Below are 27,201 nucleotides of genomic sequence, written 5' to 3' on the forward strand. Positions count from 1 at the left end.
GTGTCCAAGAGTATAAGCTGCCCTGTCTTCAGTGACTTTGCATACGTCACCTTTAGCTGGGTAGTATGAATTAGGGATTCTAGACAACTAATTACTTCCTTCACTCTACTCATGTCCTCAGTGCATGGTCCATGTGGTACCCATTGTTGTAATGTTGTTGCAATAAATCAGTATGTACTAAGATGCTTTCCTCTGTTCTTAGCCGTGGTCATTTCCATATTGCTCCTGTCAATGTACCATTTCAAAATCTCATAACTTCAGTTTGTCCCATAGGATTCATGGTTTTGTCTTGCAAACGAGGAACTAAGCACACCCTGGCTTTGTTTCATTTTCTTTTAAATTATTAGTTTACTTAGATGGGAAATGGCCCGTTCAAATTGAATATTAATTAGGTCGACAAGTTGAAAGATCTTTCTCAACTCTGTTGTGCTTATGGGCTTTTTTAAATGGCTTGTTGTTGTCACAATAGCTGAAAGAGTTAAAGGAATTCTGTGACACAAGGAGAAAAGATACTTATACTAAGAAGAAATGTTTGAACAGATTACAAAATAAAATGATAAAAATGAAGAGAACAGTTACTTCCAGCACAATGGTAAGAAAAAATAAACAACATCTTTCTTTAGCCCAATCTGAGCATACCAATTTAAAAAAAAAAAAAAAAGCTAGCTTATTTAACTCATCTTCCTGTTATTCTGGGAAAATACTGATGGCAAGTTAACATTTCTTGACACTTTCTTTAAAATATTATAGCATGTACAGATTATAATTGATGGACCAAATACTTTGAAAATGAGTTTTAAAAACAGCATATATATATATATAATGCCTACTAATCTTTTATCATAACTAGCTGAATGAATGGGTCTGTAGTGCATTTCTTCTGTGTATACGGAAATGTGCAAAACCACACAACACAGCAGTCATCATAGGAAAACCACATTTTTTTTCCTGCCAGAATGCAGCAGCAGTTCCAGCATGTTACATGAAGTACACGTGCTAACTTTAATATGCCCATTATTGCATCTAATTATCAAAGCATCTGTAAGATGAAATACTTCTCTCACATATAGGTGCTTAAAGAGACCGTCATCTGTTTTTAGATTTCAACATGGTAGAGCTGCAGAAGTCACACGTGGCTTAAGGAAAATTGTTAAGCAAACCCTTGTGTCTTCTGCATGCGCAAGCTCATATCTCCTGTTTGAGCCTCATAAGGCACCAGGAAGCACCCCACCAGTCGAGTTTAGGGAAGTGAAATGTAAGTTTTCAATGCACATTACAAAGTTTCTAAGGTCAAGTTAGGCAGCCATAATAATCTGACCCCAAATCCTGTCGTACCTCCTGTTATACCCAAACTTCACTGTCCCATCAACCTGAACTTAAAGCTTGGCTCTACCAGCCTATTAAATGATGCCATGGGTATAATATTGGTATGGATTTTTGTGTAGATTCCCAAAGTCCAGATTGAGGGAAGCACAGACTAACACGCACATTCAACGTTCAGTTTAGACACCCCTGTGGCCAGGTCAGACTGATGGAAAAGACTGAAAGAAAAAAAAAATGTTGGCAGGAAAAGAATTGAATGTGATTCTTCAAGTAGAATACCTATTCAAGGCTGGCTGAGAGCTACAGACGATGATTAGCAGGCTCAGAAGTTTTGCTTGCATATATGATTTATGAAACCCAAACTGGAAAATATGAACTTGGGCAATGAACATCAGGCCTAATCCTGATGATTGACCAGTCCTTTCAGCATTCTGCTGATTTTTAGAATTTTGGTTAATTCTAGAGTCGTGTTCCTCCAGTCATCACATGATGCTCTAGAGAAACTACTTTGAATAGCTTTTATCCTCTTGGGTGACTTCCTAGAGAGTTATTAAATTAACATCTGTCCCCACCTAAAGAATGGCTCATTCAATTTCACCTCAATTAACAAAAATGAGTTCATTAGAGAACACATGCACACATACAGATATGATACACACACACATACATACACGTTTTTCTCACTATTGTCATTAGTCATCTACTCTATCAAATCTTGGGTTTTCATTTTGTCTCAGAATTGTTGTGTGTGAAGCTGAGCTTATCAGCAACAACAAAGTCATAAAAATGATCTTTTTTGACTAAAGGGTGGCCCCACCATAAAATTGAGTGATGTATAAAACTCTTAGAGAGCCTGAATTACTGTTGTGAATCATTTACTGATGACTGGCTGTCATCTCACTGTGAAATTTCCAATAGATTCTTAGTGATCACAGTATAGAGATGACACGGCTCCAGGAGTCAATAGAAGATCGGACGGCCAAGGTGGAAGAACTTAGGAAAGTTTGTGGAACTTTGGAGGAAAAACTGTAAGTGTGGCAACTTTATTTTTACAGATGCACGTCTAGATGCTGATCGTCAGCTTTGTTTTTTTTTAATCACCTTAACAAATTAGCTGGTGTAAGCAATCTGGGAAGATAAAGACTTCCTTTGGTTCGTAGTTGTAGATGCTACAGACCCCGGCCATGCAGCTCCTACTGCCCAGCGTACATGCAGAGACAGTACATTGTGAGATTAATGTATGGCGCAGAGAATCCATTTGCAATACAGGAACAAAAAAAAAAAAAAAAGAGGAAAGCAAGAGATTGTTGTTCCGCTGTTCCAATCAGGAACTTGTCCAATGCCCTTAAAACTGCTCTGGGATCCATCTCTTAAAGCCCCTGGAGTCTCCTACTGTTACTACCCTGGAGATGAAGTCCTTAACTCATGAGCTTTTGGGAGACAAGTCAGGCTTCAAAGTGTAACAACTACTATGCTGCTTTCGTTATCAGAGGCACATCTTCAGTCGTAGATGGAAACCATATTTAATTTATTCTAATCTGTGAGGTTGCTCTGTAGAGTCACCCCTTCACTTTGAAGTTAGCCAGACTTTCAGATGATTTGTAATTTGCGGGAGGGGCGGGGGGAAGTGGGTGGGAGAATTTCAGGTGATATAGATGCTTGACAAGTGAAGGAGCTCCTTGGAATGTGTTTAGAGTGAGGAACATTCTAAACCAAAGTCGTCCTCATCATCATCATCCTCATCCTCATCCTCCTCCTCCTCATCCTATGGGGAACAGCTTTGGTGGGGAATGCCATGGAGTCCATAAAACACCCAGCCTTGACTTGTACATCGTCAAAGGGTGTTACATAATTCACTCAGAAAACACAGGGAAGCCTCAGACAAAAACCATTCCTATAGGAAGAACTACACCCAGAACCTGAAGGAAGTCTCTCATTCATCCAAAAGGACCATGGTCTGCTTCCTTTGAAGAATGTGTGTCATCCTCCTGTCTTTGCCTGTGCCCAGTTCTCCCTCCTTGGTGAACACATGTAAGAGCATGGCTGTGCCAAACCTTCTGAAATGAACTGTGACTAATCTAGCCCATCAGCCACAACTGACCAGCAGACCCTCTGAGTTCACCTCAGAGTGTAGTTAGCACAACTTTGCTTCCTGGACCAGTCAGGTCTGGCCATAGAAATGGGATCTTTGAACGTGGCTTTCTGCGCCCACCCCGGTGATTCACTGACATCTGGAGAGGTAAACTGCACCCCAAGAAGATCCCTAAAAGACAAATAACTTTACTGTAGAACATCTGTACACGTATTTGAATGCTTTTAATTAAAGTTGTATCTTCTAAAATAAGAACAGCAGGATGCAGTGTTAATCTCCCGTCACAGGTCCATATATCTGCACAGATCTCTATATCGGGTATAAGATTTTTAAAACAGGAATGTTCAGTAAATACTATAATTAAAGCTTAAGGAAAATGGTGACATAATAGTTTCAGTTCACCAATATTTCTAAGGAAAACTACTGACAATGGAGAAGATGTGAATTATTTCTCTTTTTTTACTTTTGAGATTATAATGTCATTGCATTGATTCTTGCCTTTCTTCCCTTCACACCCTTTTGCATACCCCTGCCAGCTCTCCTTAAAATCCATGGCCTCTTTTATCACTAATGGTAATTGCATTCATATGTGGATATGTAAATCTATATTAAGCTCCATTCAGTCTATATAATGCTACTTGTATGTATGTTTTCAGTGATGGAAGTTTGACACTGGACAGCCAATTGGTGTGCTCTTTCCTGGAGAAGAACACCTCTCCCACTCCCAGCTTTCCTCAGCTGCCTATACTTTTTGTGTGTGGAGCTGAGCCATTGTGGGCTTTTCCCTGTCTGCTTTGGCATGTTCACTGATGTCAGTTTTGTTCAGCTCACGTGTATTTTATGGTTTTGTGTTTTAGGTTAAAGAGCTAATGGTATGATTCTTTGTGGCTTTTTTCAAACATGCTCATTGGTATTTCTTCTACCATCTTTTATATTTACCCCCCTCCTGCGTCCCTAAAGAACCCCTCTTTCCCATTTCCCTGATCATATCACTTGGACGCTGCCTTTTGTCTTTCTATTGCTCCCAAACTCCCCTACCCTGGCAATGGTCCATTTTTAATTTCTGGATTCTATAGTTACTACAGGCTATGTACTCACATCTGAGCTCCCGGATGTGAGAGAGAACGGGTGACATTTGTCTCTCGGAGTCTGGATCTTTTCTCTTCAGTTAATATGGTGTTTTCTAGTTCCATCCATTTGCCTGGAGAGTTCATGGCTTTGTTTCTCTGTACAGATTAATAGCATTCCATACGTATATGGACCACATTTTCATTACTCATTCCTTGGCTGAAGGACCCCGAGGTGGATTCCATATCTGAGCTGTGGTAAATAGAGCAGCAACGAACATGGCTGAGCAAGCATCTTACGAAGTGGGATGTTGAGTCCTTTGGGAATTTGCCAAAGAATATTGTGGCTGGGCCATATGGTGAATTTATTTTCAGATTCTTGAGAATTCTTTACACCGGTTTCTGTATTGTCTGCACCAGGTTGCAATCCCACCAACAATGAACTGAGTGTTCCCTTTTCCCTGCATTCCTTCTAGCGTTTCTTGTTGGTTGATTGTTCATTTGGTCTTTGCCATTTTGACTAGGGTAAGATGGAATCTCAGTTGTTTTAATTTGCATTTCCCTAATTACTAGAATCAGTTAACATTTTGGAGAGATTTTTTTAGCTATTTTTTTTCTTCTTTTGAGAGGCCTCTGTTGGAGACATTTTTTTAAATGGGTCATTTAGGGTTTGACTGTATCTGAGTTCTTTGTGCATTCCAGATATTGATCCTCTGTCTGATGTATAGCTGGTAAATAGATAAATAAATAGATAAATAAATAAATAAATAAATAAATAAATAAATAAATAAACAAATAAGTTACCTCTTCTATGGGCTTCTTCTTTATCCAGCTCATTATTTCTTTAGCTGTGCAGATGGGTTTTTTTGTTTGTTTTATTTTATGAAGTCCCTCTTGTCAACTGTTGGCCTTAATTCTTGGAAAACTGGAGTCCTGTTCGGTAAGTTCTTCCCTACACCATGTCAAATACGGTTTTCTTCTAACAGTATTTCAGTATTTCAGGTTTTGTGCTTAGGTCTTTGATCCTTTGGAAATTAGTTTTTGTGCAAAGTGGTAGCTACGAGTCTAGTTTTATTCCTCTACATGTGAATGAGCAGTTTCCCCAGCACCGCTGGTTGGAGATGCTCTTCTGTCTCCAGTTCATGTTTGTGATGTCTTTGTCAAATATTAAGTGTTTGAAATTGCATATTCTCAAATTTGGGGCTTCAATTTCCTTCCATTTATCTACATGTCTATTTCTGTGCCAGTACCATAGTGTTTTTATTACTGTGGCTTTATAATGTATCTTAAGATCTGGAATTTCTCAGGGTTGTTTTGGCTATCCTGGTTTCTTGGTGGTTTTGTATTAACTTTAGGAGAGTTTTCCCCCCAATTTCTTCAAAAAAATGGGGTGGGGACTTTGAATCTGTAAATAGCTTTTGGTAGAATGGTCATCTTCACAACATTAATTCTACTAATCCATGAGCATAGAATGCATTTCCATTGCCTTTCTCTATCTCTTTCTTTAAAAGTTTAGCATTTTCATTGTAGAGGTCCTTACTTCTGTGGCTAGGTTTATTTCTAGATATTTTATTTTCCTTGAGGCTATTGTAAATGAAAGAGTGTCCATGATCTCCTCTCTGTATCTTTGTAGTTGTTGCATAGAAAAACTTAGAAAAACTGCTGATATGTACAAGTTGATTCTGTATCTTGCCACATTGCTAAAAGTTATAATTTCTAGAAGTTTTCTGATAGAATTTTTGGGATCTGTAATGTATAGTATCATATCATCTGCAAATCAGGATAATTTGACTTTATTTCCCACTTTTGTATCCCTTTAGTTTTCTTCTCTTTCCTTATTGCTCCATCTAGTACTTTGAATAAAGTATTGGAAAGAAATGGGGACCAAGGATATTCCTGCCCCATTCCTGACTTCAGTGAGATTGCTTCAAGCCTTTCTCCATTTAGGATGTTAGCTGTGGGTTTCTTGTATAGAGCTTTTATTATGTTGAGGTATGTTTCCTCTAGCCCTACATTCTCTAATACTTTTATTGTGAAGGGTCTTGAATTTTTTTTCTGCATCTGTTAGATGATCATGTGAAACTTCTCTGTGAAATCCCATGTGTAAATGTATTGGCTTTCAAAAAGTAAATGTTTTTACTTTCATATGTTGAATCTTCATGCATTTCAGGGGGAAAAAAAGCCAATTTGGTCGCAGTGGGTAATCTTTTACTGTATGTCTATATTCTTTTTCACAAGTATTTCATTGAGTATTTTTTAGTCCTGTAGTTTTCTTTCTTTCTTTCTTTCTTTCTTTCTTTCTTTCTTTCTTTCTTTCTTTCTTTCTTTTCTTTTCTTTTCTTTTCTTTCCTTCTCTTTTTGTTATATCTTTACTTGCTTTGGGGTTTAGAGTTGATACTAATTCTGTGGAGTTTAGGAGTGCCTCCTCCAGGATAGAATGCCAAAACCAGTGTCATCTGTAAACACATAAAAAGTATTTTTACACTCTCTCTTAGCTAGGGTTTTTCTTGCTGGTGAAGAGACACTCTGACCACGACAACTCTTATACAGGAAAACATTTAATTGGGTTTGGCTTACAATCCAAAAGTTTAGTTCATGGTCATCACAGCAGGAAGCATGCTGGCAGACATGTTGCTGATGAAGGAGCTTGAGAGTTCTACCTCTGGATCTGTAGGTAGCAGGAAGAGAGAGACCCTGGGCCTGGCTTGAGCATCTGTAACCCCAAAGCTCACATCCAATGACTCACTTCCTCCAACAAGCCCACACCTCCTAATCTTTGTCAAGTAACACCACTCCCTAACAACCAAGCACGCAAACATACGAGCCTAAGGGTGTCATCACCATACCTGAATACATCCAGGCATGCCCATCCACCGCCATCATCAGTTTCTGATTAGTGTGGACTACAGCTCTCACCTCCATTTTTATCCCTCCATTTTTTTTTTCTTTCTTGACAGACATCCAGTCCTTTTTACAAGCATGGATTAACCCCTGACGTTCCTCTGCCGTAAAGATTTCTCCCCAGTTCCCTTCAGAATCACATGTGAAACTCTGCCCGACCCTTACGGCCATAAGTGGTGTAGTCACCATTTCTCACTCCAGTCAGGTCATCCTTCCACCTTTACAACACCAGTTTATCTCCAACCTCTGCGTCTTATCCCTCCCTCCTGAGGACTCTTAGATCTGTAAGTGGCTAGCTTCTTCCAGCACTGAAGTCTTTCACAGATCAGCCCCAAAGAGGTCATCCTAAACCACGGTCTTCATGTCTTTACCCTAATTTGCATTCTTTGGAATATGTGACGCTGTCTGAAATGTAGTTTAATTTGTATATGTCACTTCTATTCTGACTACTCACTATATTTATTTGTATCCAAAAAGGATTTGACATAATTTTGTGTCCCTTGTACCTGGTACAAATTTTACACAGTGCATGTGCTCGTAATTCTTCATGAACACATGAAGAAACAAATGACATTAATTCAAAATAATTAATTTTTCTTTCAAGAGAATTAATTAAAGAAATTTTATTATAATAAATACAAAAAAATAGATTATACAGTGATAAGGCCAAGACATTTGTGGTATCATAAATAAGTATGGCTTTGTGGAAAAAACATATTCTAATACTCATGTGTTTTGTCTCCTGTATTGATAAGGAAATTTTTTCAGGGAAACCAGGTGGATTTGGATAGTGACTCTTTCACCACGAAGTCTGGGTACCTGACTGACATACATCAGGTAGAGTGACAGAGATGACGACTGATCAATAGATTTAATTGTTTAGCTACTTCCTCATGTTATAAAATGATGTATGTTGCTCTGCATAACTGTGATTTTGCTACTGTTATGAATCATAATGTTTTTTGTTTTGTTTTGGGTTTTTTTTTTTTTTTTTTTTTTTTGAGATAAAGATTTGCCAAAGGGGTCATGAGCCATGGGTTGAGAACTGCTGGTTTAGCTTCTACCAGAGTCCTGGGTGTATAAACAGCTAACGTCGGGAAACCCCGCCGCTAAGGTTGGAGTCCGCCATGACAGAAAGCCCAGCGCAAAACGGAGGACTCCCTTTGCCGGCAGGGCTTCCTCTTCTCTTCCCAGGCAGCCCGGAGCACCACACCCTCTCCTTGGGGAATGTCATGTAGCCCTTAGGGAAATTACAGGTCCAACTTCCTTTCTCCTGATAAGACACCCGTGTGTTCTGGAATGCCTCTATGCAGACGAGGCATTCCAGCACCCCAAGCACCCAGCCAATAATTTATACCTACCCTAAATATTTCTAGCCTACCCCACCCCCAAATTCTCTATAACCCTTGTCCACCCCAAATAAAATTGAACTGCCTCACTGAAGCTGGTCCCGCAAGTCTGTCGTTTCTGTTGTACACGCAGGCTCTCCGAATTTCTCTTTCATCACTTCTGCTCTCTTTGCCCTCCTGAACTATGCCGGTTTACAATCCCAGGCATGGGGGCGTCAGTCACAAGCGAAGATCACCTAAGCGAAATAAATTCGATCTGGTTTTGGCTACATTTCATGTGGTTTGGTAGCTTTCTATTAGGAATAACTGTATTTAATGGACTTGTAGATCACTTAGGAAATATAACCGTCGCTATTGTGTAGTATCTGGAAAGCATGACATTTTTTCAGCATCTGATAACCTTAGTGTTACTTAAAAGTATTTGAGTTGGATTAATCACCTGAAGGGTGCGCTAGATATTTTATTTTGCTTCTTTTTTTTTATCTATTTCTTTTTGTCTTTAAATTTTTTCCAAAGTCTTGTTGTTATTTTTATTTTTAAAATTTTATGCCAATACATTGCTGACCCTAACCTGTTTATTACAAAATACCACATATACACTTAACAGTAAATAAATGTGGATAAATAAAAATAAATAAATAAGTGGATAAATATTATATATATTCTGATGAATGTAATTTTTAAATTTTTTAATAATATAAAAGTTTATTTTTTCCTTTTTGGTTAATTTCTTTTTGTAGCCTTTGTCACAAATATATTCTCTGCCATTGTCTTTTAGATCTTCCAGTTTTAAGTCTACAAACCATCTGGAATTTGAGTATTCATTTATGTCGTGAAACCAAGGTCAAGGCTCATAGTTTTCTCAATTAGCTAAACCAGTTCTTTCATCCACTTTAGTACTTTTGTGCTATAGCCATAAATAAAAAAGAAATGACATCATAGATACACACACACTGTAGAATTTCTGTCCTGTCATTTGAACTATTTATCCTCCTCACAGTATAGCAATATTATTTTAGTAACTTTAAGTCAAGTCTTCCTAGATGAAAGGCAGTTTTACTAGTCCTAGTATTATGGCATGTTAGGAAGCCTGGTTGACTTTTGACTGGGTTTGTCCTAAGTCTAGGAAAGCTCTTGAGAAGGATTTCATATTTTTACAGCGTGGAAGCTTCTAGTCCATGAAGACAGTCTGTACCTCCGTTGGATCAAGTCTTTTGTTCGGTTGGCTGGTTGGTTGTCTTGTTTTGTTTTTAACTATTCAGCTGCACTGATGTACCCAGTCTTTTCTTTCGACTTACCATCATTAGGATTTCTCGCTTGGGCTTTATCTGTTCATTTGTTTGCTCTTCTTTCTTTTCCCTTGGCTTGTTCATTATGTGAATGTCTGTGTCTTCTAAGTTCTGCGGTCACTTGCCCATGCTGCTGTGCCGCCCTGTCTTCCTTCGTAGACTCTAGCTGTGTATGTTACTGTCTGAGCTCACACATGCACCTTCAGTCTGACTTCCTCACTCGGCGAGTTTCCTGATTTCCTCTTTCCACTACAGGACTCTAGAGAGGACTGTCTTGTTTGTGTTCTCAGTTTGGGCTATTGTATGACTCAGTTAATAAGTATTTGGTACCTCTTCAAATCTGCTATCTTGTCCTACCATTTCTAACTCCCAGCTGTAGTAATCACACATTCATATTTCATCATGATAAGCAGCAGTTGGGTAGTTTAATGTTTGGTAATTTTAATAGGAAATGTTTTCATGGGCCTGTGGTCTGTTGTTTCTCCCTCTTTTCTTGGTAAACTGCATGCTGGCTATTGGGCATTTAAAATGTTTGTAACAATTTGATACCCAAGATGATGACACTTTTTCTTTTTTTTTCTTTTCTCTGCAGAAGACTTTCTGTCAGACATGTGAAGTGTTACCAGTTCCAAGTTACCTTAATCCACCTGAAGTGTTCCTGGAAACACCCTTAGGCATCTCAGCCTACAGTGATGGTGGATTCACCAGGCCTAACATCTAGATTTTTTTTTCTCTGCCTTTGTCCCCAGAGCATCTAAGAAAACCAAATCTCAGTTTCTCTGTGGCACTTTCCATATTGGTAAATGCCCTAAAGGTAGAAATAGTCTTATGTGGCAGCCTTTTCACTCTGTGTTCTTTCATTCTACCAGGACAAAGCTGACCCCTCCCTCGCCATACTGTTAGTTATTTAATACTATTATTGTCATAGTATTCAGCCAGAGGGTTATTTTTACCTACCCACCACTCCTACTAAACTTAACTTTCTTATTTCACTTAAAGCCTTTCAATATAGACTTCCAACTATGAAATCTCACCTCTTGAAGCACATTAATGGGACTGGGTGGTTTTGCTCATTTTCAGTCAGTACTACAGTCACCCTCCTGGACCTGTGAGGGGACTGGACTCAAAAAAATTCTGTTAAATTCAAAAACTGTTACATAAAATATCATCACAATTCTTCTATATAACTTATGTCTGCCCTCTCACACATTTGTACCTCTACAGTATTTACAATACTTTTCGTATTACTTCATCCATGTGAATTCCATAGATACATAGAAAATCCAAATTTTGTTTTGTAGAACCTTCTGGAATTTCTTATTTTTTAACTATTCCATCTGTATTGGGTTGGAGGAATGGATTTACCCTATTCACACTTTTGGGGGGGGGGTACTGAACAATGCAGAGGCCATGGAGTAAGCATAGTCAGAGAAGCTTTGAGGGACGGCTTCTGTAAGAGGCCATGATATACAGAGGCCACTGTATATCTTGGGAAAAGGACACAAAGCTCTTACTTCATGATCCCTGGCTGTTTATACTATTCCCTTCCAACATGAATTATCATTCTATTGCTTTATGTCAATGTTTCCAACCTATCTGTCCATTTGTCATAATTTCCAGAAAAAGCTCCAAAGCACACAGTTGCCTATTTGCTCTAGAATTAACTCCCTCTACCTTAGTGTGAGATCCGCTGTGTCACGAGCAATGCATGCAGTGCTCCAGACATTGCTCGAGACACGTCACCATCTCCAAGGAAGCGTGAGTCGGCTCCTTTAATTCTGTTTCTCTCTCTCTCTCTCTTTTCTAGATGGGTGGAAAAATGCACAAACTGTACATGGAGAACAGGAGACTCCTCGAGAGCCAGCAGGGCCTCCTCAGACAGTATGAGGTTGTCTTGAAGGATGAGACTGCCACAAATCTGCAGAGAAAGAAAGTCTATGATGAGTATGTTCGCCTGTGTGAATCAGCGTGCTGTAGTTATGGGTGCCTTCCTTGCTGTCCAAATGCTGACTGTCCATCTAAGCTCCTCTCAGTTTCCAACTCTGTTGACAACAAAATACTCATTATCCAATAGTCAATATGCACACATCTAATCTGCCTCTATGGTGCTAGGAAATACTTTTCTTGTCTAGATCAGCTCAAATCCAAAAAAATTAAATGCCTTATTTACGCTTGTAAATCAAACTTGGGAAACGATTGCTGTGTGAGGCTTTTCAGTGAGCTGTAATGTCCACCTTTGTCAAAAGCTGACTCCTTGAATGCATCTCTTTTCTCAGACAGGAGTTTGGTTAGCTGTGGTGACTTCAGAAAACATTCAAGAAAATAATTTCTTGTTCACTACCTATTGGACTCCATTTGGTCCACCAGCCTTGGTAATTCTACCTCCCAAATAATTCTCCCCTCTACTCCCTTCTCTTTGTTCAGCCTCTTCCCTTGGCTTGCTTCTCAAAAGGTTTTCTCTTCTGCCTCTCCGCCCCCAATTTGTTTACCTCCAGCTCTTTAACCCAACACCTTTCTATAACAACTGAATACCATATCCTTGGTCTTATTGGACTACAGAGAGACCAGAAAAGGCATTCTGTCTTATTTGGTCCTGTATGCCTGGGACCTCACCCATTGCTGTGATGTTTACTTTATAAATATAACAGAGTGGTATCTTGAAAAAATGAAATCATGTAAGAAAAAGCCCACATAGTAACCCAAAGTTACGTCCCATAGAATGTAGTTGCTGTGTACAGGTCCACTTATGTGAGGTGGAGTTCACGTTCATTGTTGTAGCATTTAAGTTAGAGAGTTTCTGTAATCATTTTGGCTCATCTGATTGCACAGAATGCCAGCTGTTAAAATTTCTCGAGTGCAAACCTTCCCCAGATCAATGCTGGAGTCACCACCTAAGAGAGTAAGATGAGCTCACAGTAAATGACCATAACACTAACAAATTCTCTGTCACTGTGGCCTTTTGTCTTCAGCTCAGTCTCCATAATAAAATGCCCTCAACCAACTGGCTTTAACAGAAATTGATTTGCTCAGCTGTAAGACTGGGAGTCTGCAATGACAGGGCCAACATGAACAACTTTGGGGTCTAGTCAGGACTCTTCTCCCTACTTACAAATAGTGTCAAATAGTGTAAGTCTCCCTCATTCTCTCTCTCTCTCTTATTCTCTCTCACATCTCTCTCTTTCTCCTTTCTTCCTCTCACCTCTTTTCTCTCCACTGACATAGAGAAGGAGGGAATCTTCTTGCCTCTTCTTAGAAGAGCACTGATCTAATCACAAGGACCCCACTCTCAGGACTTCACTCGAACTAAATCACTTCCCAGTTCCCAAAGATCCCATCCCAATATGTGCCCAAAACATTATGAAAACACTGGATCCTTAAACCTATGCATGACTCTTGAACTCAAACAAAGAAATATGTAACTCAGAGCACATGCTGCTTTGCTTCCTGCATCACATTAGGGTGGTTTTCAGGGTGAGTCACATAGACAAGGTGCTTTCCCTCCCAGAGAAGTTCTTCTCACCGTTGGACCATTTACACAAAACCACGAACCTCCCTGAGCCTCATTTTCTCTGCTGCCCATCAGGACAACAACAAAAACCAACCAGAAGAAGTCTAATTGGTTTGCTCACCCAGTCGGGATCAGTTAATTAATGTTTTCCACCAGTGAGAACAGGTATCATAGACCTGATTTTAAAGGTGTTGAAATGGAGACTTGTCCACAGCTAAGGTTTCTTGTCCAAGGTCCCAGTGTAGTTCCAATATTCAGCCAGTCCTCAAAGTAGGTGTGACTGGTTCCTGTCCTTTATCAGAGAACAAACAAAAAGCCTGATGGAAGTTATAAACGTATTGGGAGAGGCACAGCCACTCAGGCAGATGAGAGCTGTACAACTCTCCGTGCTGTCTTATGTTACCATTGTCCTTAGAACTCTTTCAGTGGTTTGAGAGTTGTAAATTTCATGAAAGTCCTGCGTATACATTTATATTAATTCATTGCTGGGGCAGAGATTTATTTGTTTTGACTGATTGATTTGGCTTAATTATTCAGAATCTAAGCTTCCTCAACTCTTTCAAAATTTTTTGAAAGTTTGAATTATTTTATGTGTTTGAATGTTTTGATTGCATGTATATATGAGCACCAGGAGGTCAGAGAGGGCATTGGATCCCTGGGACTGGAGGTAGGGATGGTTGGGAGGTGCCACACCGGTGCTGGGAATCAAATAAGTGTTTTTAATGACCGAGCCAACTCTCCAGCCCCCAATTCCTTTTGAAATAATTTATACATGCAATTTTTATCTTGCACTGGAAAATAAAGATTATCTTTTGCCTAGCGTGTCTAAGGCTCTACGTTCAACCTCCAGTTCCTCAAGATGATCATCCCAACCTCCAGTAAAGTGACTGCCACTTCTTTTTTTTTTTTTTTTTTAATCATAGAACTCAGAAACAGCTGCAACTTATTTATCAGAAAGAAGCCTTCCTACGACAAAGAAAGCTCGACATCAGAACTATGTACGATGGATTTGAAGCCCTTCAGGAACTTCAACTGTATGTCTTGTGCCCTTGGCATTTTAAACTTTTACTCTTCTCTGTGTTTACTTCTTTATACTGGAATAACAAGTCTTTGTGGACTTGTTATTAGACGGAAGTGAGCTCAAAATTAACTCTTTCCATCTCACAGTTCAGAAAGGTCAATGCATCTTTCACTGAAGGGGTAGACAGGTGCTACAGAAGTTGGGTGATACAGAAGATGGACCAGGTTTAGGGTCAGTGACGAGCATGTGCCTAACCATTATCGCAACACTTTTCACCAATATCCTTCATTTTTGTCACTCATTTGCATTTTTTTTCCTAACAAAGTAGGGCCCATGTCCAAATTCAATTTTTCAAGGTAAATATATATAATTTATGAAAAAATACTGTAATATCTTTGCAGAAATAATTGTTATTAGTAGTTTGCCTCACATACCTTTAAATGCATATTTATAGAGAGATTTGTATATATCGTGCATATTTAAAATGATGTTTTATTACTTCACAACTTGATCTTTCACTTAAAAATTTGTCTGTGCAAAGACTGAAACATTGCTCAACACACTTGCCTCAAACTCCCAAGCTCTAGGTTCAATACCAGCACCACCATAGCCAATGAAGCAGAAATAAAAGACTGAATAGGACCCAAGACTTTGAGACTGTCACAAGAAAAAAAGAAAAAAGAAAAAGAAAAACATTTTAACATTCAGGAATAAACTATAATGTTCTGAATAGGTCCCCAGACATAACAACAAAAACTGACAGACAGGATTGCATCAAGTTATAAAGTTCTTGGGCAGCAAAGAAAACAGTTACCATCATGAAGAAAAAGCTCAAAAAACAGGAGGAAATCTTTTCCAGCTACTCCTCTGGCAGAGGGTCACCATCCAAAAATGTACAAAGAACTCAAAAATTAAATAATAGTTCATTCAATGAATGTGCAAATGAATGAAACAAATCTCTACAAAAAAAAAAAAAAAGAGACACAAACGGTCGACTAATACATGATAAACTGTTTACCCTCCTTACCCATAAAGGAAATGCAGATAGAAACCACACTGAGATTATATCTCACCCCAGTAAGAGTAGCTACCATCAGGAAAACAAATTATGGAGAGGATATGTACAAAAGGGAACATTTGTGCATTATTGATGGCTACATTAGTGTAGCCACTATGGAAATCAGTATGGCGGTTCCTTTAAATAAGCAAGCAAACAAACAAACAAAAAAAAAAACTTAAGCATAAAACTACTACATGACCCAGTCACTACATCGTATTCCTGGATATATACTCTAAGAAATATAAAAAATATATATACAATACAGATCTCATACGTTGTATAAACAATGGCCACTAATTTAAAAGGCATTTTAAAACTGTATCTTTGAGAATGATAAAATAACTATGGCAAAGTAGTAACATTTGGAGAAACTAATGAAGGAATATGGGGCTGATTTGCATGTTTTTAAATACTTACCTCTTGACATCAAATAATGTCCGAAGATCAAAAAGGTTGCCTGTACGAGATGTGGTTCCTTACTCTTTTCTCCAGTTGCACACTATTAACTGATCACACAGGAATTCTAATGACCAACATTTGGCTTCTTCTGTTTCCTGTTTTACCATTTTTGAAGTTGAAGTTTTCAACTTGCCTTCTCCCGCCTACGAATCTCTTTTTACCAGATTAAAGGGGAAGCCATTTATAAAACAAAATTATTGCACAAATGTTCTACATAGGTACCTATGGTATTCCACTGGCAGAGGATCTTCTTCTATTTGTAGTTTGAAAGAGAGACAAGCAAGACCAACACACATGAACTAGCTAACGAACCATGTATGCTTGTGAAAATGCAGTGTAAATTGTAAAAGAACAACTAAAAGAACGGTGAAATCAAGGAGTTCTCTTTGTTGTATAAAGCTTTATAAAAATTCCAAATATTCTGGATTTTAGCCCTCTGTCAGCTACAGTGTTGGTAAAGGTCCTTTCCCAATCTATATGCTGTGGGTTTTTTTTTTTTTTCTGACGACAGTGTCCTTTGCTTTGTAGAAGCTTTTCAGTTTCATGAGGTGTCCCACTTAGTGATTGTTGATCTCAGAGCCTATGCTGTTGGTGTTCTATTCAGGAAGTTGTCTCCTGTGCCAATGAGTTCAAGGCTCTTCCCCACTTCTTCTTCTAAAATGTTTAGTGTGTCTGGTTTTATGTTGAGGTCTTTGATCCACTTGGACGTTAGTTTTGTGCAGGGTGATAAATATGGGTCTATTTGCCTTTTTCTACATGCAGACATCCAGTTAGATCAGCACCATTTGTTGAAGATGCTGTCTTTTTTTTGATTGTACTGTTTTGGCTTCTTTGTCAAAAATCAAGTATCCATGGGTATGTGGTTTTATTTCTGGGTCTTCGATTCCATGAATCCTCCAGACTATTTCTCTGTCAGTATCATGCAGTTTTTATTACTGTGGCTCTATAGTACAGCTTGAGATCAGGGATGGAGATACCTCCAGAAGAAGTTTTTTTTTGTTTTTTGTTTGTTTTTTTTTTTTTGTACAGGATTGTTTTAGCAATTCTGGTTTTCTTTGTTTGTTTGTTTTCCCATATGAAGTTGAGAATTGTTTTTTCAAGTTCTGTAAAGAATTGTGTTGGTTTTTTGAGGGGAATTGCATTGAATATGTAGATTGATTTTGAAGTTAAACACCAACAAACCAGGTAATTCAATTAAAAAATGGGGTACAGAGCTAAACAGAGAATTCTCATTAGAGGAATCTTGAATGGCAGAAAAACACTTACAGAAGTGTTAATGTCCTCAGTCATCAAGGAGATACAAATAAAAAAGACCCTGAGATTTCACCTTATATCCATCAGAATGGCTAAGATAAAAAAAAAAAAATCAAGGGACAACACATGCTGGAGAGGTTGCGGAGAAAGGGGAACCCTCCTCCATTGCTAATGGGAATGTAAACTTGTGCAACCACTTTGGAAATCAATCTGGTGCTTTCTCAGAAAATTAGGAATAGTGCTACCTCAAGATCAAGCTATACCACTCCTAGGCATATATCGGAAATATGCTCAACCATACAACAAGGATATTTGCTCAACCATGTTCATAGCAGCTTTATTTGTAATAGCCAGAATCTGGAAACAACCTAGATGTCCCTCAACCGAAGAATGGATACAGAAATTGTGGTACATTTACACAATAGAATCCTACTCAGCTATTAAGAACAAGGAAATCATGAAATTTGCAGGCAAATTGTGAGAACTAGAAAAGATCAGCTTGAGTGAGGTAACCCAGAAGCAGAAAGACACACATGATATATACTCACTCATAAGTGAGTATATATTACTTATTATTAGACTTATAGTATAGGATAATCATACTAAAATCTATAGTCCTATAGAAGCTAAACAACAAGGAAGACCCTAGGAAAGATGCTCAGTCCTCATTCAGAAAGGTGAGTGCAATAGACATTGGAAGCATGAGAAGACAGGGAACAGGACAAGAGCCTACCACAGAGAGTCTCTGAAAGACTCTACTGATTGATGAATCGAAGCAGAGGCTGAGACTCATAACCAAACCTTGGTCAGAGTGCAGGTTATGAAAGAAGAGGGAGATAGAAAGACCTGGAGGGGACAAGAGCTCCAAAAGGAGACTAATAGAGCCAAACAAACAAACAAAACAAAACAAAACAAAACAAAAAAATCCTGGGCCCTGAGGCCTCTGCAGAAACTGATACCCCAACCAAGCACCATGCATGGAGAGGACCTAAAACCCCTGCTCATATGTAGCCCATAGAGTCAGTCTCCAAGTGGGTACCCTAGTAAGGGGAACAGGGGCTGTCTCTAGCATCAACTCAGTGGCTGGCTCTCTGATCACCTCCCCCTGAGGGGGTTTCAGCCTTGCCAGGCCACAGAGGAAGGCAATGCAGTCAGTCCTGATGAGACCTGATAAGCTAGGGTCAGATAGAAGGGGAGGACCTCCCCTAAAGTGGACTGTGGGAGGGGCATAGGAGAAGAAGAGGGAGGGAGGGTGGGATTGGGAGGAGACAAGGGAGGGGGACACAGCCTGGATACAAAGTGAATAAATTGTAATAAATAATAAACAAAAATTAAAAAAAATAAAATAGTGAAACAAAAAAAAATATTGTAAATATTGAAGCTAAAAATTTCTATTTGCTCATCACTTCGTGATAGACAGACTGTTACCTCACAAAACACAGGGTGATGTGTGATTTTGTTCTGGTTTATTTACTATTTTTACCAGCAGGAATCATTTACTTAAAAAGTTAGTGAGTTCCTTGGTGACATTTTCATATATGTACACTGTGTTCATGATCACTCCCGACATCCCTCCATTATAATTTGTCCCCTCTCTCATCCTACTGGTTCCCTTTCATATTCTCTGTGTTTTTCAATGAAGATTCTAACATATGTGAGTCTGTAGTATTTGCATACTACAACCAACTTCTATACATTTTCCTGCAACTGACATAACTTTATTCTTTATGGCTGAATAAAGAGTACGTGGTACACAAATATAACATTTCCTCATTCATTCATTCATTCATTCATTCATTCATTCATTCATGGGTACCTAGGCTGACTTTGTAGCTTGCCTGTTGAGGCACCACAGTGCCTTGGTAAACATGAGCATGTGGGCATCTACTGTGTAATGACTTGGGTTTTTTTTTTTTTTTCAGGTATGTAACAAGAGTGTCTTTAATCAGATCATTTGAGTGTTCTATTTTTAGTTTTCTGGGGAACTTCCCTATTGATTTCCATGGAGACTGTACTAACTTGCCTCTATTTTGAAGTATTTCTTCTATGATTTTTCTCTAATGGTTTTAGATTCTTACACTAAGGGTTTTTCACTCCATTTTTTAATATGTTACAATGCAGGGTGAGAGATAGGGATGTAATTCATTTTATTCCTCTACATGTGGACATCCAAGGCTTGTTTTTATTACTTACATTTCTGTTGCTGTGAGAAAAAAAAAATACTACAACCAAAAGCAACTTAAAGAAGAGACAATATATTTGTTTTCTGCTTCCAGAGTGTTAGGGTCTGTAATGATAGGGCAGGCACAGCAGCAGGCAGAGTGAGCAAGAAGCCTGTCACTCACATCTTTCATCCACACAGGAAGCAGGGTGCGCGAGGGGGAAGTGAGCTGAAGCTGTACATCCTCAAAGCCCATTTCCGGTGATGTACTTTCTCCTGTGAGGCTGCTCCTCTTATAAAGCCGCCTAAGCTTCCCAAACAGAGCACGGGAAGCAAGTGTTCAGATACGCAAACCTGTTTTGTTTCACTCCATCAGTCATGTTATTAGTGCCTTTGACTCATTTTGAAAGTACATTTTTATACAGGGTGAGGCCTAGGACTCTAATTTCATTCTACTACACGTGAATGGGCAATTTTCTGAGCGCCATATGTTTGTAAAGGTTGTCTCTTCTCCACTACACATTTTTGGTGCCTTTGTCAAAATTCAGATGTCTGCATGTCTGGTTTTCTGCCTGTACCATACTGATTTTGTTACTATGGCTCTTGATCATCATTTGAAAGCAGGCATTGTGATGCTACCAGAATTGTTCTGTCTGCTTAGTGATGCACAGCAAAGCCTTAGAAAAAAAAAAGCCTGAACAAAACCTAATATTTGTAGCTGGAAAGAAACAATGAAGATCATAGTGTAAATGAAATGGAGACCAAAAGAATGATACAAAGGATCAGTGCACATAGTTGGCCCTTTGGAAAGATTGGAGCATCAAGCACTTAGCAAAACTCAGCAGAAGAAAAAGAGACAAAGTTGCAAGAAGGACAGAAAGACATGGCAACTGAGGCCAATGAATTTCAGAAGAACATTCTGGAATTCTCTGAAAATGTATAGTCCAACAAGCTAGAAAATGAATAAAGCGGTAAATTACTAGACACTTACGACCTACCAAAATTAAGTCAAAAGGATACAGAACACTCAAATAGATCTATAATGAGCAATATGATTGAAACAGTGGCAGGGAGTCTCCCCAGAAGGGAAGCCCAGTCAGGAGCTGATGAGGAACTCTGCCAGTCCTCCAGAGCAGAACTAAACTCTTCACATTACTCCATAAAACAGAAAGGGAAGAAATGCAGCTAAGTTCATTCTTCAAAACCAATATTACCTTGATACCCAAACCAGGCAAGAACACAACAACGATAAAAGAAAAAAAAAAAAAAAACTATAGAATACTTTTCCTTATGAGCTTGGATAAAAACTCTCTACAAAACGCTTGCAAACCAAATTCACCAAAACATACAAAAGATGATACCTCACGACTGACTTGTTTCATTCCAAGGATGCTTAGACTCAGGAAAAGAAATCACATGATCATCCTAATAGACACAGGGAAGAAGTCTTGACAAAATTCAAATTTTTTTCATATAGAAAATCCCAAAAGAAACTAGAGAAATGCTAAACCCAATAGTATATATACTACCTGAGGGAAAATTGAAAGTTATTTTCTTTAAAGTTGAGTAAGAATCAAAAGTGCTCACTCTTTTCACACTTACATAACACAGCACTCAGCCAGAGCAGAAAGACGAGAGAGGAGAAAAAAATAGAATAAATGCAACAAGAAACAAAGGAGCAGATGATTTGAATACAGGGCAGTGATGGGGCCAGCTTACAGGACAGACAGGAGGTGCTAAAAACTTCGCACAGAGCAGTGGAGCTATGGGGTGTGACCTTGTATTACTGAGAGATACAATTGCTGTGACGAAATGCCTAAGGAAAGCAACTTGGGGAGGAAAAGTTTTATTTGGTTTGCACTTCCACATCCCTGTTCTCCCCCAAAGGAAGTCAGGACAGGAAGTCGAACATGGCAGGAACCTGGAGGCAGGAGCTCAGGCAGAGGCCATGGAGGGGTGCTGCTTACCGGCCTGCATGGCTTCCTCAGCCTGCTTTCTTAGAGAACCTGGAAAGGCTAGCCCAGTGCTGTCCCCACTCACAGTGGGTTGGGCTTACCCCCATTGATCATCAATTAAGAAAATGCCCCACTGGCTTGCTTATATAAGCCTGATCTTGGGGAGGCATTTTCCCATCTTTGATTTCCTCCTTTCTGAGGGCTCTAACTTGTGTTAAGTTGACAGGAAACTAGCCGGCACAGACATAAAGTGTAGGTTCTTTGCACAATCATCTCTGTATAGATATGCAACCACTTAAACATCTCACACCAGCTTCAGAAGGAAAACTATGAACTTTCCTCTCGAGTGAAGGAGCAGGAAAACTAAATTGGGTTTAATCCGATTTTATTTTTCTACTGAATAATGAAAATGTATTGTTAGTTATAGATATATTTTTTTGAGGCAGGATCTTACTATGTAGCCCTAAGAGTCCTGAACTTACTCTGTAGACCAAGCTGGCCCATCCTCCCTAGTGCTGCGATTAAAGGAGTGTGCCACCACAGGCCCAACCCTTTTGATCAGTTTCTGTGTAATGATAACTGTGGTAACCACGAAGCTCGGACATGTGGAATGAGCCTTGCTATGAGCTTTGGTATTCCGTTGTCTTTTGCCCTATTTTAAATCAGTTCAGATCATGAGTGGAACATGATATATGTGTAAGTCAACAAACCCAGTAAGGGCAGGTGAAATTGTGAAGAGACTTAGAGATCTAGAAGAGGCTTTTAGATCATTTCAAATAGACCCTGAGACAGACATCCTTGTGTGTGGCTGGATTAATTGCATATTGGATTCATTTGTGTTTCTGGCTTTCAGAAACTTATGTAACAACATTCACGTGTATGTTTTATTTATGAGTATTTTTGTCTTTGAAAAGACACAAATCACATGGATTGTGATTGGTTTCTGGGTAGGAAGCCCTGGGTGGTGGTGGTGGGGGATAGAAACAAAGGCTTCTGCTACTGTGTTGGAGTCTTTGCATTTCCTTCCAGTCTATCATGTAAAAACTCACACACTCAAGACCTTCCCTTAGCTCAAGAACTTGTCTTGGCTTTCTGTGTTCTGTATTGTACCCTTAGAACTGTCTAGAAGTCAGACTTCCTCAGCAGTTTATTGATCTTAGCCCCCCCCCCCCCCCGACCCTGTTGTTCTCCCTGCACAGCCCCTAGGCAGCAAGGCTTCTGGGCTGTCTTTTGGCAGGGTTCTGACTTTCTATGCCCTTTGCAAATGATTACACCTTTTCCTTGTGTGATCACACCTCCATTCCGCCTCCAGTTCCTTCTCACACTTAACCTCCAGAGACCTGCGTTCTTAGACTGTTTCCTCAATTCTTAAGATATTCAACCCAAGGCTTGCAGGAGCAGCTCAAGTGTCCTTCTGTAAGATGGCCACTACATTTTTCAGTGGTTTTATAGCTAGCCATACTCATTATAAGAAATATGTTGACTTTTCATGTATTTGAAAATTAGGAATATAAAATCTAATATATATTTATTGCTTTAGATCAACAAAGGAAGTGTATCAGAAACAAATAAAAATCATGATTGAAAATCTGATAAGAGAAATTCAGAGAAGGTAATGTGATGTGATGTGTGCTTGTGTGTTATCAGTAGTATATGTTTATCAAGAGGCCAATAGAATTACTGCCTTAAACTAAATTATATATAAATTCTCTCAGATCTGGATGTGTTTGTTAGGCTGTGCTTTGGTTTCACATTGAAGAAAAACAGTTTTTCATCTCAATCAAGGGAAATCACTAAAAAGTCAGATTGCCAGTATTGGCACAATGTTAGCTGTCCATCCTGACTTCTGAGTCAGTTTATAGCAAAGCTAATGCAGGGAAGGAACAATGGCTAAGACCACAGACTTTCACGTGGACCACTCTGTCTTATTAGCTCTAACCATGGCTCAGTTAATCTATTCTCATTGCTCCCACTCCTGTAAATTGGCAAACGATACAAATTTGTTGTAAATGTCAAAGAGACAAGTGATCAAATGTACCCAGGAAACACTCACTAGTACTTGGGTATATTTTATTACTATTGCTGTTGTTAATATTGTAATTTAGAAAACTCAAGAACGTACTTTTTTTTTTTTTTATCATTCTCCAAAGATACAACATAGTCTGCTGTGGTAGAGAGAAAAGTTTGAGAATCTAAAGAGTTTCCAGTTAGCATTTTGGATGCTTTGGGTAATTGCATTCCTACCTCTGGCCATGCTTCTGCTCTCTCCACCACCCCTGGAGACTTCCTCGTTTCCATCCACAACACGGAAGAGGAGAAGAGCGGGGTGTGGCTTCTGTGCTGTGCCTGCACAGGAGAACATCTCCTCACTCGGGGGCTGCTTACAGAGCCAGGCTGAGGGGCTGTCTGTCTCAGCTCCCACAGTGTACTTCACTCACGGCCCAAGCACTGTTGTGAAGCTGTAGTCAGACTTGTTTGGCTTCGGATTTCGGGTAAACCACTGTGCCGATATAGTTAATGGCAATTCTGTTTCATTTTAATCTCTAGTGCCATCTTTCAGTGGAAAATACTGTGTGCGAAAAATAAGCACGCAGCTTGGCTGACAAAGATGAAGTCATTCCTGCAGAAAACTGTAAGGCAAATGGAGATCGCAGAAAAGAGGCGAATTGAATTAATTCACGAGGTAAGGCAAACTAAAGTGTTCAGAATTGTGGTAGTCCCTGCACAGAAGTCAGTAACATGTCTTCAATATTTAAATAAATGTCATTTTAGTAAAAGGTATTTTCCTTTCTCTTGGTTTTATGGTTAGCGTGATTATCACTTTTCTTTTTTCAGAGCTCTATTGTTTATTGATGTGTATGAGCGTACGCTCACACATTATGTCAGAGAACAACTTCAAGGAATTGGTTTTCTCCTTCTACCATACGGGTCCCAGAAATGAAACTCAGGTCACCAGGCTTGGTAGCAAAGTGTGCCTATCTGCTAAACCATATAGCTGGCCCAAGAGAGATTCAGTAAATTAAGTAAGCGTGTTCTGTAAGGTGTATCTGAAGCAAGGAAGCAGATCCTTGCTTCCCAAGCTCCTTTATTAGTCCTATATCTACTCTTTGTACAGCCACCACTGCCCGACCCTTCTCATTCCTATGTCATTTTTAGAGATCCTTTGGTGGAATACTAAAGCTCTAAAGGACAAAGGTCATCCTCCTCCGTGCTTGCTGAGAAATTTCACAGCTTATCGGGCAATTTAGAAATGTAAAAGTAACCTGTTGTTATAAACAAAAGTGAAAATCCCGACCATTCTGTTTTACCAATAAAGACTCAGGAGCCAGATGCTAGGGTGAAAACCTGCTAGCTCCGAGAGGAAGAGAAAGCACCCAACTCACCTTCCTTCTCAGCTCAGGTCCATCCGTATGGAAAAAACCCAAAAGGCTCACTAGTTCAGCTGACAGCCCAGGAGGTAAGAGCCGAAAAAAAACCTAAGACCAAAAGCTTTCTGGGTCAAAGCCCAAAAAGCCAGGAAGCTGAGGAGCTGAAACCTAAGATAAAGCCAGAGTTTAAGCTAAAAAGTTCTTTCTACTTTTCTATGCTGTCTTAACTACCCCTCTACTCAAAGTCCCTCCTACTCTTTAATCCCTGTCAGCTGGTTTTTTGCTTCACCTCTTGACCTAGGGTAAACTTTATTATGTCCAAAATACAGAAGGCTCTTGGATTAAAGGTCTGTGCTAGGGCTGGCTGAACCACACCATAATCACTTGTTTACAATAAACAGAAAGTTCTTGGATTAAAGGTGTGTGATAGGGCTCAACCACACCAAACAAGAAACAGGGTTTTACTGTTCACAATTTTGGGGTTCACAATGGGATCAAATATCCTGCAACACTAACCACGACAAGAGAAATGACAAATTTCATTTTTCTGTAATTAGGCAAAGCATACAGAAGAGAAGATCTATGAATTTGTGGGCCAAATCGAGAATATTAAATTGGAATTAAAGGAGGAAGAGAAGATATTTGTTAAAAAAGAAAAAAAGTTAATCCAACAATTACACAAATTTGAGGTAAATTTTATTTTTCATGGACGGATAATTTTGGAGGATTCTGTTAGGGAAAGGGGAATAATATTGCATGCAATCACGACCATGACAATGTACAATAAATCTTCCAGTTTGAACGAAGGCAAGGCCACAAGTTCATTCTGCCTGTTTCTTCTTTTTTTCTAAAAAAGAAACAGAAATATAGTCTACATTTTTTCAGTTAAAAACAAACAAACAAACAAACAAACAAACAAGGGTACCCACATGTTGTCAAACAACAAGCAAGACACATTGCTAGGGAGGGTAAAGTGGTTTGTGAAGCCGGTAGGAGCTGTCACAGTACAGTGGGGAGAACGTTGAGGAGTAGATTTCAGAACTCCTGAAGAATTCCCAAAGGCCGACCAGGGGTGAACCAAGGGCTACTAGAGAAAGTGGAAACTACATGCATTGAAAACTTCCAGGCTTCCAGTTGCTGTACCCTGCAGACACACAGCCCCCTCCACCCCATCTTAACCCTGCTGTCACACATCTTTTCAAGGTGACAGCCTTAAGCAAGGGCATGCTTGGAGTCATCCACTGGGAAAACAGCTTAGGAGACTGAGGTCCTGGGTAGAAGCAAAATCAGTGGGTTTGATGGTCAACACAGATATAACTTTCACCCAAGCTACATGTAAAGCACTGGTTTTTAACTGTTGGTGAAACTCTACTGACTACACTGATGTTAGCTTTGCTTTTGATTTAGAGTGTGTTGGATATCGTGTTATTTATTCTTCTGTTGCTGTGATAAAATACTTACAGAAGGAAAGGTTTTATTGAGCTTATAGTTCCAGAGGAATGAGAGTCCATTCTGGTGGACGGCATGGCAGCAAGTGAGAGGCTTGGAGGCAGAAACAGGGAGCTGAGAGCCCGCATTGCAAGGACAAGCAGCAAGCAGAGAGAAAAAGCTGAAAGCAGAGCAAAGTGCTAAGCTCTCAAAGCCTTCCCCAGTGATATGGCTCCCTTCCTGCAGCCCACACTTCCCAAACTTCTAAAACAACACCCCACACTGGGGACCAAGGATTCAAATACCCAAGACAATGGGGGACCTTTCTCATTCAGACCACTGGAGCTGTGTTAATTATCTTCCCATTGCTGTGAAGAATACACAGAAGGACTTAAAAGAAAAAAAAATATTAAAAAAAATCATGGTTTCAGAGGTTCAAGTCCACAATTTGCTCCACTGCTATAAGTTTGTGATGAAACAGAACATCATGGCAACAAGAGCCTGTGTAGAACAAAGCACACTTCCTCATGGCCAGAATGTAAAAAGAGAGTAACAGGAAGGGGCAAGATACAGTGAAGGACTCAGTCATCTACTCCCTCCACATAGACCCCCACCTCCTTGTTTATACCCACCCCAGCTCGCCAAACAGCACTGCCCACGGAGGACCTAACCCTGTGGGTGACAAGTCCTATGCGAATCCTAACACTTGGTAACTATTTGTGGAAAAAGGACTAGGGGTCACTCAGGGGCAATTACAGCGATTACTATTCAAGGCAACCACAGCCCCCGTCAAGCTGAAGCTCCACCCAAATGCCTCCCTGAAACTGATGAACTGCAAAGAGAAGCCTCAGCTATGCCAGCTTTTTTTGAAGGAAACAAGTCTCTCACAGTATCGAGGAAGAAGGAAGAAAGAGAGAGGCCTCAGAATAAAATTTTACTGTGATCTGAACTCACTCTCTCCTCAAC

The 27,201-nt window shown here is 39.5% G+C and overlaps 1 protein-coding gene across 1 annotated transcript in view; it reads left to right on the top strand.

Annotated features, from left to right (window-relative positions):
• Positions 1–27,201, top strand: part of Ccdc175 (coiled-coil domain containing 175) — a 72,024-nt gene that overhangs the window by 22,885 nt on the left and 21,938 nt on the right. The window contains exons 6-13 of the mRNA XM_055595335.1: positions 470–592; positions 2,242–2,351; positions 8,139–8,220; positions 11,829–11,965; positions 14,453–14,563; positions 22,980–23,051; positions 23,987–24,122; positions 25,365–25,496. Of these exons, the coding sequence (XP_055451310.1) occupies positions 470–592; positions 2,242–2,351; positions 8,139–8,220; positions 11,829–11,965; positions 14,453–14,563; positions 22,980–23,051; positions 23,987–24,122; positions 25,365–25,496 (903 nt within the window). The remainder of the gene's footprint in view (positions 1–469; positions 593–2,241; positions 2,352–8,138; positions 8,221–11,828; positions 11,966–14,452; positions 14,564–22,979; positions 23,052–23,986; positions 24,123–25,364; positions 25,497–27,201) is intronic.

The sequence above is a fragment of the Psammomys obesus genome, unplaced genomic scaffold, assembly GCF_907164565.1.
Source record: "Psammomys obesus unplaced genomic scaffold, mPsaObe1.curated_primary_1811, whole genome shotgun sequence".
NCBI classification, from domain to species: Eukaryota; Metazoa; Chordata; class Mammalia; order Rodentia; family Muridae; genus Psammomys; species Psammomys obesus.